The sequence below is a fragment of the Lissotriton vulgaris genome, unplaced genomic scaffold, assembly GCF_964263255.1.
Source record: "Lissotriton vulgaris unplaced genomic scaffold, aLisVul1.2 SCAFFOLD_415, whole genome shotgun sequence".
NCBI classification, from domain to species: domain Eukaryota; kingdom Metazoa; phylum Chordata; class Amphibia; order Caudata; family Salamandridae; genus Lissotriton; species Lissotriton vulgaris.
In genome coordinates, this window is record NW_028248207.1 from 865,247 (window position 1) to 880,402 (window position 15,156).

A 15,156-nucleotide genomic window follows, 5' to 3' on the forward strand; every position below is an offset into this window, starting at 1 on the left:
CCGCCTGAGCCACGCTGAGGGAAACTGAAAGCAATCGGGGGGAAAAAAACAAAGCCGGGTGTGGTGCGCGCGCCTTTCCTGACATATGCTTTGAATTATCACGCACAAGTCTGGCCCGATAATTGAAAGCAATAGGTCAGGAAATTCGCGTAACAGACACCAATAGGACAGAGGCGGAGCTATTCGCCCGCCTCTGACCTATGGTATGTTCGCTTTAAAACAAAAACACACGTGAAGGCCAATAGCAGACCGGAAAGGAAACGAGCGTGTGGAATTTGTGGAATTTACAGGTCCATTTTTAAAACGTCAGTAAAAGGGCTTTTCGCTTGCGAGCCCTAAAAAGGAAGCCAAATGGTGAGCATTGTCTCACCAATGGCAGAGGATAAGATGTAAGGGTACAGATACCAGGAAAGTGCCCGCAGACTAGGAACAGTCTCACCATAAAGGCAACTTCATTCTATTTTTACATTCAGGCACTTTTTCATTGTCAATGCATAGGTAGACTCAATAGCAGTTTAACAAGATTAAGGGGATGAAAAACAGAAAGCAGCATTGGGAAGCTTAGGCCTGGAACAACACAATGTAGAAAACCTCCTGGACAAACTTTGCACCTCTGTGGGATGAAGCTTCAAGGGCACAGTTACTGCAGAACGTGAAGGGTAATGCACGCAAGTGCCTGCCATTTGTCTCAGACAAAGCGATACAAAAGGGGATGATGGACGGGGCGTTTGAGAAAATCAAACTCACCCCCAGTCAACTGATCTGGGTTTAATCCATCACCGTTCTTTAGCTCACTCTGCCACCCCAGTTCAGACATGGTCATATGCAAATCAGTCTGACGCTGTGCCTCATGGGAACAGTCCAGCCCGAACTGCCAAGCCATGCCTTCCCTGGAAGGAAACAAGCATCCTGGGACCGGTTTCGGATTCATAATCCCATCAGCCAGGCTATCTTGAATCCAGTGGCAAAAAGAGCAAGGGACTCACTTCTGAGCATACCCTGCCAACTTAGGGCGAACAAAGCGATGAGGCACAGGGTCAGACTGAGTTGCATATGGCCATGTCTGAACTGGGGGGGCAGAGTGGGCTAAAGAACGGTGATGGATTAAACCCAGCTCTGTTGACTGGGTGTGAGTATTTGATTGGCTCAGATGCTCCGTCCATCACCACCCCCTTTTGTACCGCTTTGTTGGCCATAGGTTGGCAGGGTACGCTCAGACATGAGTCCCTTGCTCACTTTGCCACCGGATTCAAGCAAGCCTAGCTGAAGACGTCTAATGCCAGAAACCCGTCCTAGGAAGCTGGTTTCCGGTCCAGGGAAGGCATGGCTTGGCAGTTTGGGCTGGACTGTTCCCATGAGGCACAGGGTCAGACTGATTTGCATATGGCCATGTCTGAACTGGGGTTGCAGAGTGGGCTAAAGAACGGTGATGGATTAAACCCAGATCGGTTGACTGGGTGTGAGTGTTTGATTGGTTTAGATGGTCCATCCATCACCACCCCCTTTTGTACCGATTTGTCTCAGACAGGCACAGAAAATGCCACGTACACCACTCTCGCCCTGGTGGAATGTGCCCTGGTACTCAGTGGAAACTAGGCTCCACGCAGGTTGTAGCAGTGGGTGATGCAAAATGTTATCCACCTGTCAGTGGTGTCCTTAGCTTCTGCTAGACTAGCATCAGTGCACCCAAAGGTTACAAAAAGCTAATAATGTAATTTGCTCCAGAAAAAAAAAATGCAGCGCACATTTCACTTAAAATTATGGAGAGATCTCAGTCAAGTATGGATCTGGATGCAGAAAGAAGATTGGCAGGATGACTTCTTTATTCAGATGGAAATCAGAGGGTACTCTTGCAATGAAAGAGGAGTAAGTCTCAAGAACCACACTGACCCTGATAGGTTGTGAAAGGCTCGGAGGCACAAGGGTCTTTAAACATTGCCTATGCACCTAGGCAATGTTCAGTAAAAGAGCATTTTTGCTAAAAAAAACACGTTAATTTCCAGGATGCCAAGGGTTTGTGCATCAGCCTGGTAATAAACATGTTAGGGTCTGAAGTGTTGGCAAGGCGCCCTACCATAGGGAATAAATGTGTCAGACCCATTATGCATTTTAACAGTTCCCTTAGCCAAGAAAAAAAGGATTCCCCATGCCTGTTCAGGTATGCTCCGATAGCTGAAAAGTGTGTCCAGCAATTCTGTCTCACAAAACATGGGCAAGTTTATGTGAAGTGGAAGAACCAGAGTCACATTTACCTATACTGGCTTCTGCTGCCTTCAAGCTCCTGCAGAAGAGGTTTATCTGTTGAAAGGCTCAACTAGTGGCGCTAATGCCCCAATATTTAAAGCGCTGCACCAATCCAGTACCCACAATGACTCAGTATGTAAAGCACTATCAATTAGACAAATCAGCATCTGGAATGCCCCAGTAAGTAAAGTACCACTAATTTCCCACCGTGCAATGCACCATCAAGCAAGTACCTACATTACTGCAGTATGCAATCCACTATTCCCAACATTGTTTCCGTAATGCCCTACTATGTTAAGTAACAAAATAAGACCGGATTCCAAAAAAGCCCATGAATGAAAAGCTTCACACTCTGGCTAGAATCCCCCTCCATCTCCTCCACCCCCAAAGACTGTAAATTACTAACAGGATGTCCAGGAATGTAAAGCACCAATAAAACCCATTCCCTGGGCCAGTATTTGTTGTGCAGTGTAAAGAAGTGAAATACTAACTCCAGGCTAGTATTCCCCAGCGCTGCCCCTTGTGGGGGTCGTTAAATTCAATGCAGTGCTGCTCCTACACAAGTGCAGGTTCCCTTGCAACTACTGCATATTTGCATATATGCAGTCATGCGCCATATAGGAAGCAGAAAAACGTCACAAGTTTAACAGAGATCATGCTGCTTCGTCTTTTGTACTGGATTTAAGGGAAACTACCCTGTAAGCAAGATCAATCGAAATACTCAATTGTAGCCTGCGTGTGGAGGCAAGGTTTAGGCTAATCAGAGGTCCAGTTGGTCTGTGATTCAATTTAAGTTCATTTTAAGAGTATGTGATTCAATTTGTTTGTTTTGTACTTTTAGTATGTTAACAGCAGAATGTCCCAAGTAGAACTCACGCCGTCAATGCATTGTTGGGAGAGAGCTAGGGCACTTCAGAATGAAAATGTGACAAAAGTAACAAACACACAGACCTCTTTGGCAGATACAATGGCCCATGTATCCCTTGAATCATAATTTTAACCATCGACTTACATTTTACACAAATATCTTGGTAGTAAGCATGTAAACCCATAGTGATGTCTTTGGGATTATTTTCTGACCTGCAGCATACACACCGATTGATCTCTACAGTAGGCAAATGTACCCACCGTTTCACTGGAATAATAATCTTTGATATTCAGGTTAAAAAGATGACTGGAGTAGATATTTTAACTCATTAATCGGTCTCAAACCCAAGAACCAGTGATCTGCAGTACTTTGCAATAGGTAATCAACCTCATGTCATCTTACATTGAATTTGCAAACTCAGCCTGGTTACATTTCCAGTAGAAATATTTCTTTTTTTTATTCTCCTCCCATATTTTTAAACTGAGTCCGTTCTACCAGCAGTGTCTCCGTTTATCTTTTCCTTCAACTTTGTCTCTCTTTTCTGATTTCTCCATCTGTATTCTTTTACATTTATTACCTGTACTACTTGCCTCCACTTCCCCTTTGTTCTGGATTCTGAATATCCTTTAATCTCTAGATGAAGCAAATGCTGAGCAGATGAGTCAAGGTCGGAACCCTAACTTTGGAACAATCTTAAACCACTGCAGAGAGCCCCAATGAACAAGAAGCAAATCATCTGCTGTACAAATAGCTTATTTGGAGGACGCTCAAACATATAGGGGAGTTTTAACAACAGAAAAAAAGCTTGGTTGATGTTACTGCCCACCAAAACCACAAGGAGAGATGTTCTACACTAATCAATGCTCACAAGGTGGCATATTATATTGAAGTCACCATTAAGCGACAGTTGAGCACTATAAACAGGGCCACTGGATATGCGGCTGTGGCAATTTTCGTATAATCATAGAATGGTCACATAATCCATAATCTGTCGATAATCAGCAGACTAACAAAAAATATTGCTTTTAGTTCAAACGGTTCAAAAGTTACTAAAAATGCAGCAACACGTGTTGCTGTGCAGTGGAAGGCCCATTACAAAGCTGGACTGGTCACCTTTCTGTTGCGGATTGTTATATTTGGATGTAAAGCAGTTACTAAATGATGAAATATTAAAGTAATACTATATTAAAATGTGCCGTAATATGCCGCATATTTTTGTACCGCATAATTTACTCCACCCTGCTGCGTAATTTGACTCTCTCCTGCCGTATACTTTGATTGGCCCTGCCCATAAAACAAATAAGATGGGGAAGAAGCTGAAGCTAGATTAGCACTTCATGTCACAGCAGTCGAGGAACAGATATGTCACAGACTTCACCAAAGACAGAGTTTTGACACTGGACAATATCTCCTTGAAGTCCATTGCATCAAGGGCAGGTTCTAAGAGCTTGCAGGTATGTATTTAGTGGGGAATGTATAGCACAAACCTATCTAAGAAGCAACAAAGCTAGTGAAGTTGTGAGGAAAGCTCTGAACAGTAATGTAGAACAAAGCTCTAGGATATTGGAGCAAACAGTAGTGGTTTGTTAATTTGCAGGGGTCAATGAACAAAGGGAAGGTAAAGGAACGAGAATATGAGTGGTAGGTGAGAAGAGAGAGCGAGGACGTGGATATAGTGGTTCGATTTGGTTATGTGGTATATTGTTGTTTAAGCAACTGATAACAGAACACAGGTTGGTGATCACCTTGGAAGCAGAAACAGGTTCCACCTCTCTCTACATCAAGAAAGATGCTGCTGCGGCAAGACACTTACTCTCACTAACTCATGTGACAATATAAACATTTTGTAAACAAAACAGATTATTTTTAGTGTTCTCAGCAAACCAGGATTAACATGCTCATCGTCTCAAAAGCTCAAGCCATAGAAGGCCCCTTTTTTTCCATACCTGGTGTGTAGAGAACGCTGAATATCCTGGAACCTGCCCTCTGTGAGCAGAGCAGTCTTGACAGCTCTGATGCGCCGGGTAGCTCCATTGTGTGGCTGAGGCTGGAACGCTGCCAGCTGACTTGTACACACTGGTAGGTTCAGTAGAATACATTGCTTGGGGATGTCCAGAAGAATAGAAGGGATTTGAAGGGTGAATGTTAGTATACGGATTATTCATTGCACCGGGAGGACCATGTGTGTACGGCGAGCCATAACCTCCATTTGTGTAGGATTCCATTCCCTAGAAAATAAATGACCAAATTGGAAAAGGATACGTTACTACGAGTACGACTATGAGTTTAAAGCCTTGAATCAAAATGTGTTCATTTCATTACTATGCATGCAGATGCCAGCACCCAGAAATGCAGATTTCAATCAGATAGCATGTAGGTAAGTCATAACGCTGATCATTCTTTCATATGCTGGGCTATGGCTGTTTTATATTTTAAACCAAAAGTAAAAGCCTAATGACCGGATATAGCTGTGAAGTCATATTTTAAAGCAAACGGAAAAATGCCCAGCTCATAATCTAATCGTTTTCAAGAAGATATTGTCACTTTCAAGACCACCTGGTTCAAATGCAGTGGGTATTACTCCTGTTTGGGTGTTTAAGAAAGTGATAGTGTTAGGATGTTTAAACTAAAGAAATATGTTTCTGAAAGTGGAGTGGAAGAGTCAAACAAAGCAGAATTTTCACCAAAATTAGTCAGACCAACCCTCATTAAAATGGCTTAATCAATGGTGAGAAAGCATTGTTGTCGCTAGTTTTTGCACAACGTATTTTGCATCTTATTTAGAGCTACAAAGTTGCATTGGAATGCATACCCTCGATATTCCCATCCTAACCCTCCCGATTGCCAATCTACAAATTTATGCAAGTAACTAATGATCTATTCTTTAAATGGAAACTCCAGAAAATCGTTCTTTTAGCCAGAGTTGTTGGGCTGCCAAACCGCACTGGGTGCTAATCTGCCTCCACCAAGGACTGGATAAACGGTACCAGCCGGTACATAAGCATTAAACAGCACTGCTCAAGCAGGAAGCCTAGTCACAGCACTTACTGGGTATCTCAAACAAGAAACATTTTGCAAAAAATGGGAATCTTACTCGCCCAAAAACAATAGCAATCCTTCTAACCTAAAAATATTCCCTCTAAAAATGTAGTAATCTATATGGCTGCTGTGCCTTCTAATTGTTACGATATTTTCTTACAGAAGAGAAGTGCGAATAGTGCGAGTTGTGTAAATGACAACCGTGTTGAGCTGTGTAATAGGGTCATTCTAAAGGAAAAACGTTTCGACAACAGTCAAGTACCAAGCATCAACCTTGTTTGAACATGTAAAATGCAGTAGTATTTGAGTGGGACATTTGAACCTCATCCTCCACAGGATACAGAGCAGAAAACTTAAGAGCAAAAAAATAGCATTAGCTAGATAAAACAAATGTGTAAAGTTCTTTTCTCAGGAGCTTGGAAGAGGCCAGAGGTGGCCCCTGGATTAAGGGACAAGTGAGGCTCAAAGGAAGCGACTGTAAGACTGCCATCAGTTATCCAATAAGAGCAAAATAACAACCAAAGTAATTTGGGCCCAGGTTTACCAAAATTCGGGCCACAGAGTTATGAATGGCAAACTTTGTGCCCACATTTTCATAAGCTGCAGGTCCAGATTCCAGAAGGGGGTCAGTGGGCATTAGAAGATCAGAGTGCAGATATTGTGCTTGGATGGCTCGTCCAGACTTCTGCTCTTAAAAGCTGCAGGTGTGCACTCAATTCCCATGAGCCATGTGGATATTGTATTGTAATATGGTATTCGCATAGCACTTACTACCCCTACTGACATGGGGCTCTGAAGTGCTTGTCCACGCAGGTAGCAGGCTATGCAGTGTGGGGGGTGTGTTTGGAAGTGTGTTGTCTTTGCTTTTAGCCTATGTGGGAAGTGTTTCCATGTTGTGCGTGATGAGCACCGAGGTGCGGTTATCGTAGTATGGGATGCAGGTAACAGCTGTTGATAAAGAGTGAGGGAGGAAATCAGAGATCTGCGGGACAGACTGTTACAGACCTCTTTAATATGATAGTCGTAATGAGATATCAATGGAAGAGATTTGTCAAGATAGAAGGAAAACGATAACGCAGTCCATCATTCAAAAATGTAAGTACTCCGAGTATTGAACTATTTGGGACCTGCAGGGTGGACTATGTTAGTATCCTCCAGTGATGAGCAATTTGTGGCAGATGCCTCTTCTCAGCAGACCTGTCTGGGTAGAACCTAATGGTTATTAAAGAAGGGTTTAATATCGGACCCCCCCCCCCCATCTCACTTTATATTAACACCTGATAACTCTTAAAGGATCCATAGGATCACAGAGTGGACACCTTCCTTCCACAGTCATATAGGAAATCGGATTGAAAATATAAAAGGAAAACTATCTTCCCAATAAAGGGACCTGCAGAGCTAATTAGCGCTACCAGCTCAAGACATTCTAAAAATACAAGTTTATCTCTCATCCTTCATCATCACAATGCTAAGCTTCGTGTCCTGTTACAAGATAACGCCACCTCATTGGTTATCATGTGCAACACAGAAACACTTTCCACACACTCAAGCAAAGACAACACTCTAACCATTCCCGGCCTGTTACATCATAGTTGTAAACTCTAAATAAATATCTACACACGACGTGCATGGCTTGTGGAAGCCAGTGATGATGGGGACTGCTCATGTCAGCAGGCTTTCCCTTATACTAGTTACCCCCTGGAGCCTTACTGCCAGGTACATTCATTTAAGGGCCTGTTGTATCATAAGAGTGGTGAAGTGAGGGTATGCAATGGAGATAGGAGGCATTTTATTGTGTGCCTTCAATGTCCCTTCCCCTGCGATAGGCCTATGTAAGACCAGGATTTCCGTAGATGAATCAATGGTGCAACCGCACACATTCATGTGCATGCATCTCTTGGTGAAATACGGAAGCACTGTGATCTGCACTAGTCACAGATACCCCAATGTCATGCCCTAAAAGCAGAAAGTGTTTGCTGGTGTAATGTGTGTGTTCTAAGCAATTTGCGTTCATGTATTGCATTTTGTATGTACAAGTTCCCTTTGTGAATTCATGCAAGCGCATGAGGCGCCTTTTTCCACAAAAAATTCTGAATCGATTTATGTTACCTGCCTCCACTGCACCTTCTCTTGCGACAACCCTTAGTTAGGGTAGAACTGTCGCAGGGGAAATGTGTGCTAGGCACACATTCCAGCACATCCTTGTGAGTTAAGGTTGCACTGGAATCCACAATGAACACCCAAGCATGTTCCACAAAAGCAAAGTATTTGCGTGGTAGGATAGGACCATGAAAAGTAAACAAGGAGCTCTAAAGTATGTGCATTACCTACTTGAGATTTGTGACCATCATAACGCTCGGGTCCCAATGACTTCACCCTTTTCTTGGATCCTCCATATCGAAATAAGTCAAGTCAAGATTTATATAGCGCGCTACATACCCATAGGGTCTCAAGGCGCTTGAGGACGGGGGGGGGGGGGGGGGGGGGGGGGGGGGAGTTACTTGTCGAATATCCAAGTTTTAAGTTGTTTTCTGAATGCTATGTGGTTCTGAGTAAGGCGTAGGTGAGTGGGGAGAGAGTTCCAGGTTTTAGCTGCCAGGTAGGAGAAGGATCTACCTCCCATGGTGGCTTTGTTGATGCGAGGTACAGTGGCAAGGGCTTGGTTGGAGGATCGTAGCTGACGGGAGGGGGTGTAGAAGGACAGTCGTGTGTTGAGGCATTCGGGTCCAAGTTCGTAAAGTGCTTTGTGTGTGTGGGTTAAGAGGCGGAAGGTAATCCTCTTATTTACGGGGAGCCAGTGGAGGTTTTTCAGGTGACCAGAGATGTGTTCTTTACGCGGGATGTCTAGTATGAGCCTGGCTGAAGCGTTCTGGATGCGTTGGAGCTTTTTCTGGAGTTTTACGGAGGTACCGCGTATAGGGTGTTCCATAGTCCAGGCGGCTCGTGACCAGTGCGTGAGTGACCGTTTTTCTAGTTTCGGTGGGGATCCAGCGAAAAGTCTTTTTGAGCATGCGAAGAATGTTGAAGCAAGATGATGAGACGGCGTTGACTTGTCTGGTCATCGAGAGTGAGGAGTCCAGAATGACGCCCAGGTTTTGTGCGTGGTCCGTCGGGATGGGTGCTTTTCCAAGGGCCTCTGGCCACCAAGAGTCATCCCAGGCGGAGGGGGAGGTGTCTAAGATTAGGACTTCTGTTTTGTCCGAGTTAAGTTTCAGACGGCTGTGCTTCATTCATAGTGAGTTAAAGAATTCAATTTCCAGCACGGACCTTTTGGTCTCGTTTGTGTATTGGGCATAAATAAAAGTAATAGACTTCATACACCAGACTTCTCTTAAAACAGTCTTCAAATAAATATCTTGTCCGTTCAGAAGTCAATGAGGATGAGTGGAGAGAGTGTGGTCTAACGGCTAGAGCGGTTGACCTCGAACCTGGGGAACCAGGTTCAAGTCTCGGCAGGGACGTTCAACATCCTGGGATTCTGGACAAATCACTGAATCTCCCGGTGCTTGAAAAAAAATTGTATGTAAGGTCTGTAACGCAACTGGTGATCATGTCAAGTGCTCTGATGTCTGATGCCAACGGGTCGAGTTTGCACTATATAAAACTTTTTTTTAAAAACCGATCAGGATGAATATTTCTCGAACATCAGAGACGAGCAGCAGGCACACTAAGCTGGCTTTGGCACACGTAGTGATTGGCACACAAAAAAAAATCCATCAGCTGAAAAAAATGCAAACATAAATCAACGAAAGGTCCGTCACAGTGGTTACAACAGGCACTGGCAAAGCCATTAGCTCTGGTGTAGGCAACCAGCATTTTTGCTTTGTATGGGTTTGTTTTGACATGGCTTTGGTAAACCGCCATTGCTGGTGTACCAGTCAGGTCTAAAAGCCTAAAATATTTGCGCAAAAGCAAAAATATTTTTGGGTCTCAAAAGCACACACTCACATATACGTCCCTGACACTAAACAGAACTACTTTATTTGCCGGTTTTGTATCTGTGAAAGAGCGGAGTTCTGTCACTCATGATGAAACTAGCCAATTGCTGAGGTGGACTGAAAAAGTGATTGGCAAAAAACCTATGAATGAAGAAAGTCCCATAAGTGCAATATACATTCAATTTAATAACACCAAGAGATGTCGGCTGAAATCAGACCTAATAAAGGGCGAAATTGTCTGTACAGGACTGAAAGTTTAATGTAGACAAATTTAAAGCCTTCACAGATGAGGGCGAAAAAGCCACTGCAGAGTTTTATAAAGCAAGCAAAATAGCAACTGAGAATCAAAAACCCAGGTCTATTTTAGAAAAAAATGACAAGATCCCTATATTTTTACTAATCTCTTGCAGTCGCATTGAGTTTGCCACAAATTGGGAGTGACTTTCAGATGGGTCTATAAACGTATTTCATCTATGACGTGCTGTGATATTATTTTTGAAGTGATCATACACTGTGTTTCACATTTTACCAATTGTTCAATAGCAGCAGATTTAAGAAGATACAATCTTAAAACAACACTCATCATTACAGCTAAACATCAAGTACCTCTGCCTGTAACGATCATAGTAAGGATGTGGTCCAGTAGGTTAAAAACCCACAAACCTTCAACATCTGGACCCAGCAAAAAGGTCAGTGCAGAGGACTAAAGGTTTTGCTGTCAGACAAGTTGAATAGCAATAACTAAGTGAGACATGGGGACTCCTCAGAAGATGAGACACAAAGCTGTTCCTAATTCAGGAATCAGTTGAAGGTACAGACATAGGACTGTTACTCGATCTTCAACGTGATATGGTCTTTGAAATGAGCAGTAAAGTGATATTACTTAAAATGACTCCTTGCTGGAGCATCTAAATCATGCACGGAGTAGTTTGTGGTATTTCCTGTCGTTTCATTGTACTGGAAGGAGAGCTAATAAAACTGAACCTTAATAACGTAGCAACAATGATGCCATGACATTACTCAGTTAGTCACTGGAGCTTCTCCACCCCGGGATAGCAGAGCCAACAAAGATGGCAAAGTGTGATCCACAAATGCTGAACTCCAACAAGAGATTTTGTTGCTGGATACCTAGGTATCTTTAATTATTGAAGTAGTTCTGTATTGTTACTTGAAGCCACACAGACCCACATGTGTAACCTTGCAATTTTCAATTTTAAGAGTAATTTACAAGTCTGGGCCTCACAGACTATGAGCCATGAGAGAGTTGGACCAGGACAGTGCTGGTTAAATGAACACAAAGTTGTAAAAAACTACCACAATTAGATGAACATTTAGGTTTGCAGAGCTGTGCCAGACAAAAATCATGCTACATAACTACTCTAATAAACTTTATTTAATTTGAGGATAGAGCTTCGCCATTTTAATTCAATCTAATGATTGTGCTCAAAAAAGTGATTAAGCTTTCAATACTTTATTTTTTTGATTTATTCATAATTGGTGTGTTCTTCTCTTCTTTATTGAATTCTTCATTGATTAAGTGTTGGAGTAATTACATTTTCCTGATAATGTTGATTATTAAGTGTTAAAGCGATTTTGAACCTGACAGAACCAACATTACTTCACATTCTATACATCCAGGTTCTGAGGAGCACTGGGTTACCCCATAATACTTTATGTACTCCTCTGTGTTAGGCGTAAGGCTGCACCACACCACCACTAATAGAGCACTTTGGGTTTGCATTGAGCCCTGTACACTTCTGGGGAATCTCGACTCAATGCACGGTATAACCACTTAATGGTATACCATGTACACAGCCAGCTTCCTACAAGTATGATGTTACAAGCTTAAGAGATTTACCCACATATATCAGTTATTCAGCAAATCACAGTCACACAAAGAGGCAAGGCCTTTGTATTTACACTGAAGGAGGCCACCAGGTCCTGTATTTAAATGGAAAAGGCGACGGGCAATGAATGAGGAGACTGCTGCTTGCACATGAACAGAAATGGAGGTCATGTGCTTCTGTGGGAGTTGGCCGAGCACACCGTGGAAATTTATATTGCCAGCTTTCCTTTGAGCTTGCTACTTACTCACTGGGCACTTTGATATATCTGAGAACTGAAATGCTGCGTTTCTTCCTATTCTTGGTCACTCTGCTTTCTACTAATCTTACCCATAACCAATCACTCCCAGTTGTCTGGATGGAAATAAATAAAATCATTTATGTCTAGGAATTTGTTAGGTTTCATTTTCAGTTATATTTGAGAGGATGTGCATTCTTCAATATTGAAATGGGTGTTCATGCAGCACATCTCTCTGGGGGGCCACGCCTAAATAGGTGTTGCAGAAGTAAATTGTTCCTGTTAAACAAACCAGTGCATCAGTCATTCCGCACACCTACTTTTCTCCCAGAAAATCTATAAATCTGGCTGTATATTCAAAGCAACGATCTAAAGATTACCTAATTACTATTAGAAAGCATACACCACTATAAATAAGTAATAGCTTTATTCCAGAAAGGATAAGCCAGAATTTATAAGGAGGCTAAAAAGAACTAATTTCATTCGGATAACTACATTGAGAAAGATGAAAACTAAGCTAAAGAGGTCAGCACTGGATTCACTATCTTCACACAAAGTTACAGCTAAAACGTCACTACAGAAATGGGCATTGGTTTTGTAAGACATTTAAGGATGGGGGACCTTCGGAGGAGCTTAGCGCGCATCCAAGATGGTCGCGTGAGCACAGGGCTTCCGAGAGCCTCACCGCCTCCCGCATATATCCTGTCACTAATCCCGATGACGACGACGGGTTATTAAGGACATAACCCTGCTGACTTTAAAGCTGTTTTCAGAAATCGATTTGGACGCCGGGAACCGGACTTATTCCACTCCGAATGTTGACGGCCTACACCGAGGAGCAGCCAGGGACGCGAGTCCCCGTGATACCCAGGTGGTAGTTGAACAACAACGGCCAGTGGAAGTTGACTTGTGCCCACTGGATGTACTTTCGGTTTCGTTTTTGGATTTTTCCTATCGAAACCTGCCACCACCCACCTTCGGTGGCCCATGGACTAAACTTTGGATTGTATGGTCGCCTGTTGCGTCTCGTATCAAGACTTCAAGACTGACTTGTGAGGAGCCATTCATACCAGGTCTCAGAAGCCCCTTCGGGGCACATCGCTCAACATGGCGGGCAAGCCAGACAACGAGAAGCGGACGACCAAAGTCACACACCGAGGGGGCACCATTCAATCTAATGTTATGGATAGTTACACCCGGCCTAAAGGATCCCCCAGTGGTGCTAGTAAAACTCTGGAATAGACCGGAGATGGCTCCGCTGCAATGGATGATTTGACTTTGCGAGACGTCATGGGCGCCATTGTGAGCATGAAGACGTCCATGGGCCAGCAATATGCGACATTAGCTCTAAAGCTTGATACTGTGGCTATAGACGTTAACTTGATCAGGACTCACCTGGCGAAGACCAACGAACGGGTCAAGTCTCTAGATATAAAGACCGCCAGCCTCACGACCGACGTGTCCGATCTGCAAACAGAAGTTCGCAATCTACGGTCCTCCAACGACCTATTTGCCCGCCGGCAGGAAGATTTCGAAAGTCGAACAAGGCGCAATAACGTTCGTATCATCAGTGTTCCGGAGAAGTCCACCGAGTTGACCACTAATCTCCTTGTGGAGGACCTAATTCTGAATCATCTGGCCCCCAAGGGCCTCAGTAACTCATTTGCTGTTGAACGTGCGCACAGAGTTCCGGGCGGGAAGCATAAACCAGGCGCTCCTCCATTGCCCAGAATAGCTAGAATCTTCAATTTCAGAGATAGAGACGCTATCCTGCAGGCGTCGCGGGCCAATGGCCCCACGAAATTTGAGAATGCAACGGTTAGCTTCTACCCAGACTTCACTCAATCCGTACAGAAGCAAAGGATGGGATTCTTGGGGGTGAAGCGGAGATTGAGAGACATGGGATTGAAGTATGCAATGCTTTTTCCTGCCCGGCTTCGTGTTGAATACAATGAACGGACGTTCTTCTTTGATCGGCCTGAGAACGTTAGTGACTGGCTTGACACTCTGCCGACGCATCGAGACCGCCCGGAACACTCGGGGGCGCAGAAGGTGGCCCGTTGGAACAAGAGTAAGGAGTGGTGACCGGCCCGAGCAGTATACGGACTTCACAGCAGTGGTTTGATGACTTTTGTGTCTGTACATACAACTGTATTTACTCAGAGGCGGTAGGGGAGACAGGACTCTGCCTCTTTCCGGGGTTCCTTTTCTTCTTGTAGATTAGTTTTATGTCAGGGCGACAGGCACACTGCAAGTTGGGGTGGCTATTTAGTCTAACACAGGGGTGCAGAGTGGGGGGGGGGTGTGTTCAGGGGATTTCTTTGGGGGTGGGGTGGGGGGGGCTTTGTTTGATTACCTAAAATGTAAAACCTTAACTTCATCCTGTGCAAATATCCTATGATTCCTACGAACTGTACGTTGAATCGCTAACGGACCCCCGGGTTGTCGGCTGAAGAGCTGTGTCTTTTACAATACCAGGTTTCTGTTTAATTTTAGTGACGCCGGCCCCTGTTGGTTGTAGGTCCACCCATGTACTGTTGCTGAAATGAACAATAAAGGTTTAAAAAAAAAAAAAAAAAAGGATGGGGGACCTTGGCATAACTATGGAGCAGTGACGCTCTTCAGGTAACAGGTCACTTCAGTTTCCACATTAAAAAGAGGACATTAATGTTTCAATGCATTTGGTGAGACACACTTGCACAGGAATCATGGTGTAGAGAAGAAACACAAATGATAAAGTAAGGGGGGCCGTACAGGTCCATAATTGTACAACACAAGGCCTTCTTGGGGACTTATGGAATTTACTTTTTTAATTGCAGTTTCGTTTCAGATTTCTATGACCATAACAAGTTGGACTATTGGACATCAGAACAAAGTAAACTTTGTTGCTTAACATTCTTTATTGTCAAGTAAAAGATGCTAATTGCTTGAATTGATGAATTCTTGATTCACAAAAATACTTTATCAACATTAGATCTTTCATAG

At 43.6% G+C, this 15,156-nt stretch overlaps 1 protein-coding gene across 1 annotated transcript in view; it reads right to left on the minus strand.

Moving 5' to 3' along the window:
• The window catches only part of BAG4 (BAG cochaperone 4), a 99,611-nt gene that overhangs the window by 35,116 nt on the left and 49,339 nt on the right, over positions 1–15,156 (minus strand). Inside the window, exon 3 of the mRNA XM_086949919.1 lies at positions 5,059–5,340. Within this exon, the coding sequence (XP_086806045.1) occupies positions 5,059–5,340 (282 nt within the window). The remainder of the gene's footprint in view (positions 1–5,058; positions 5,341–15,156) is intronic.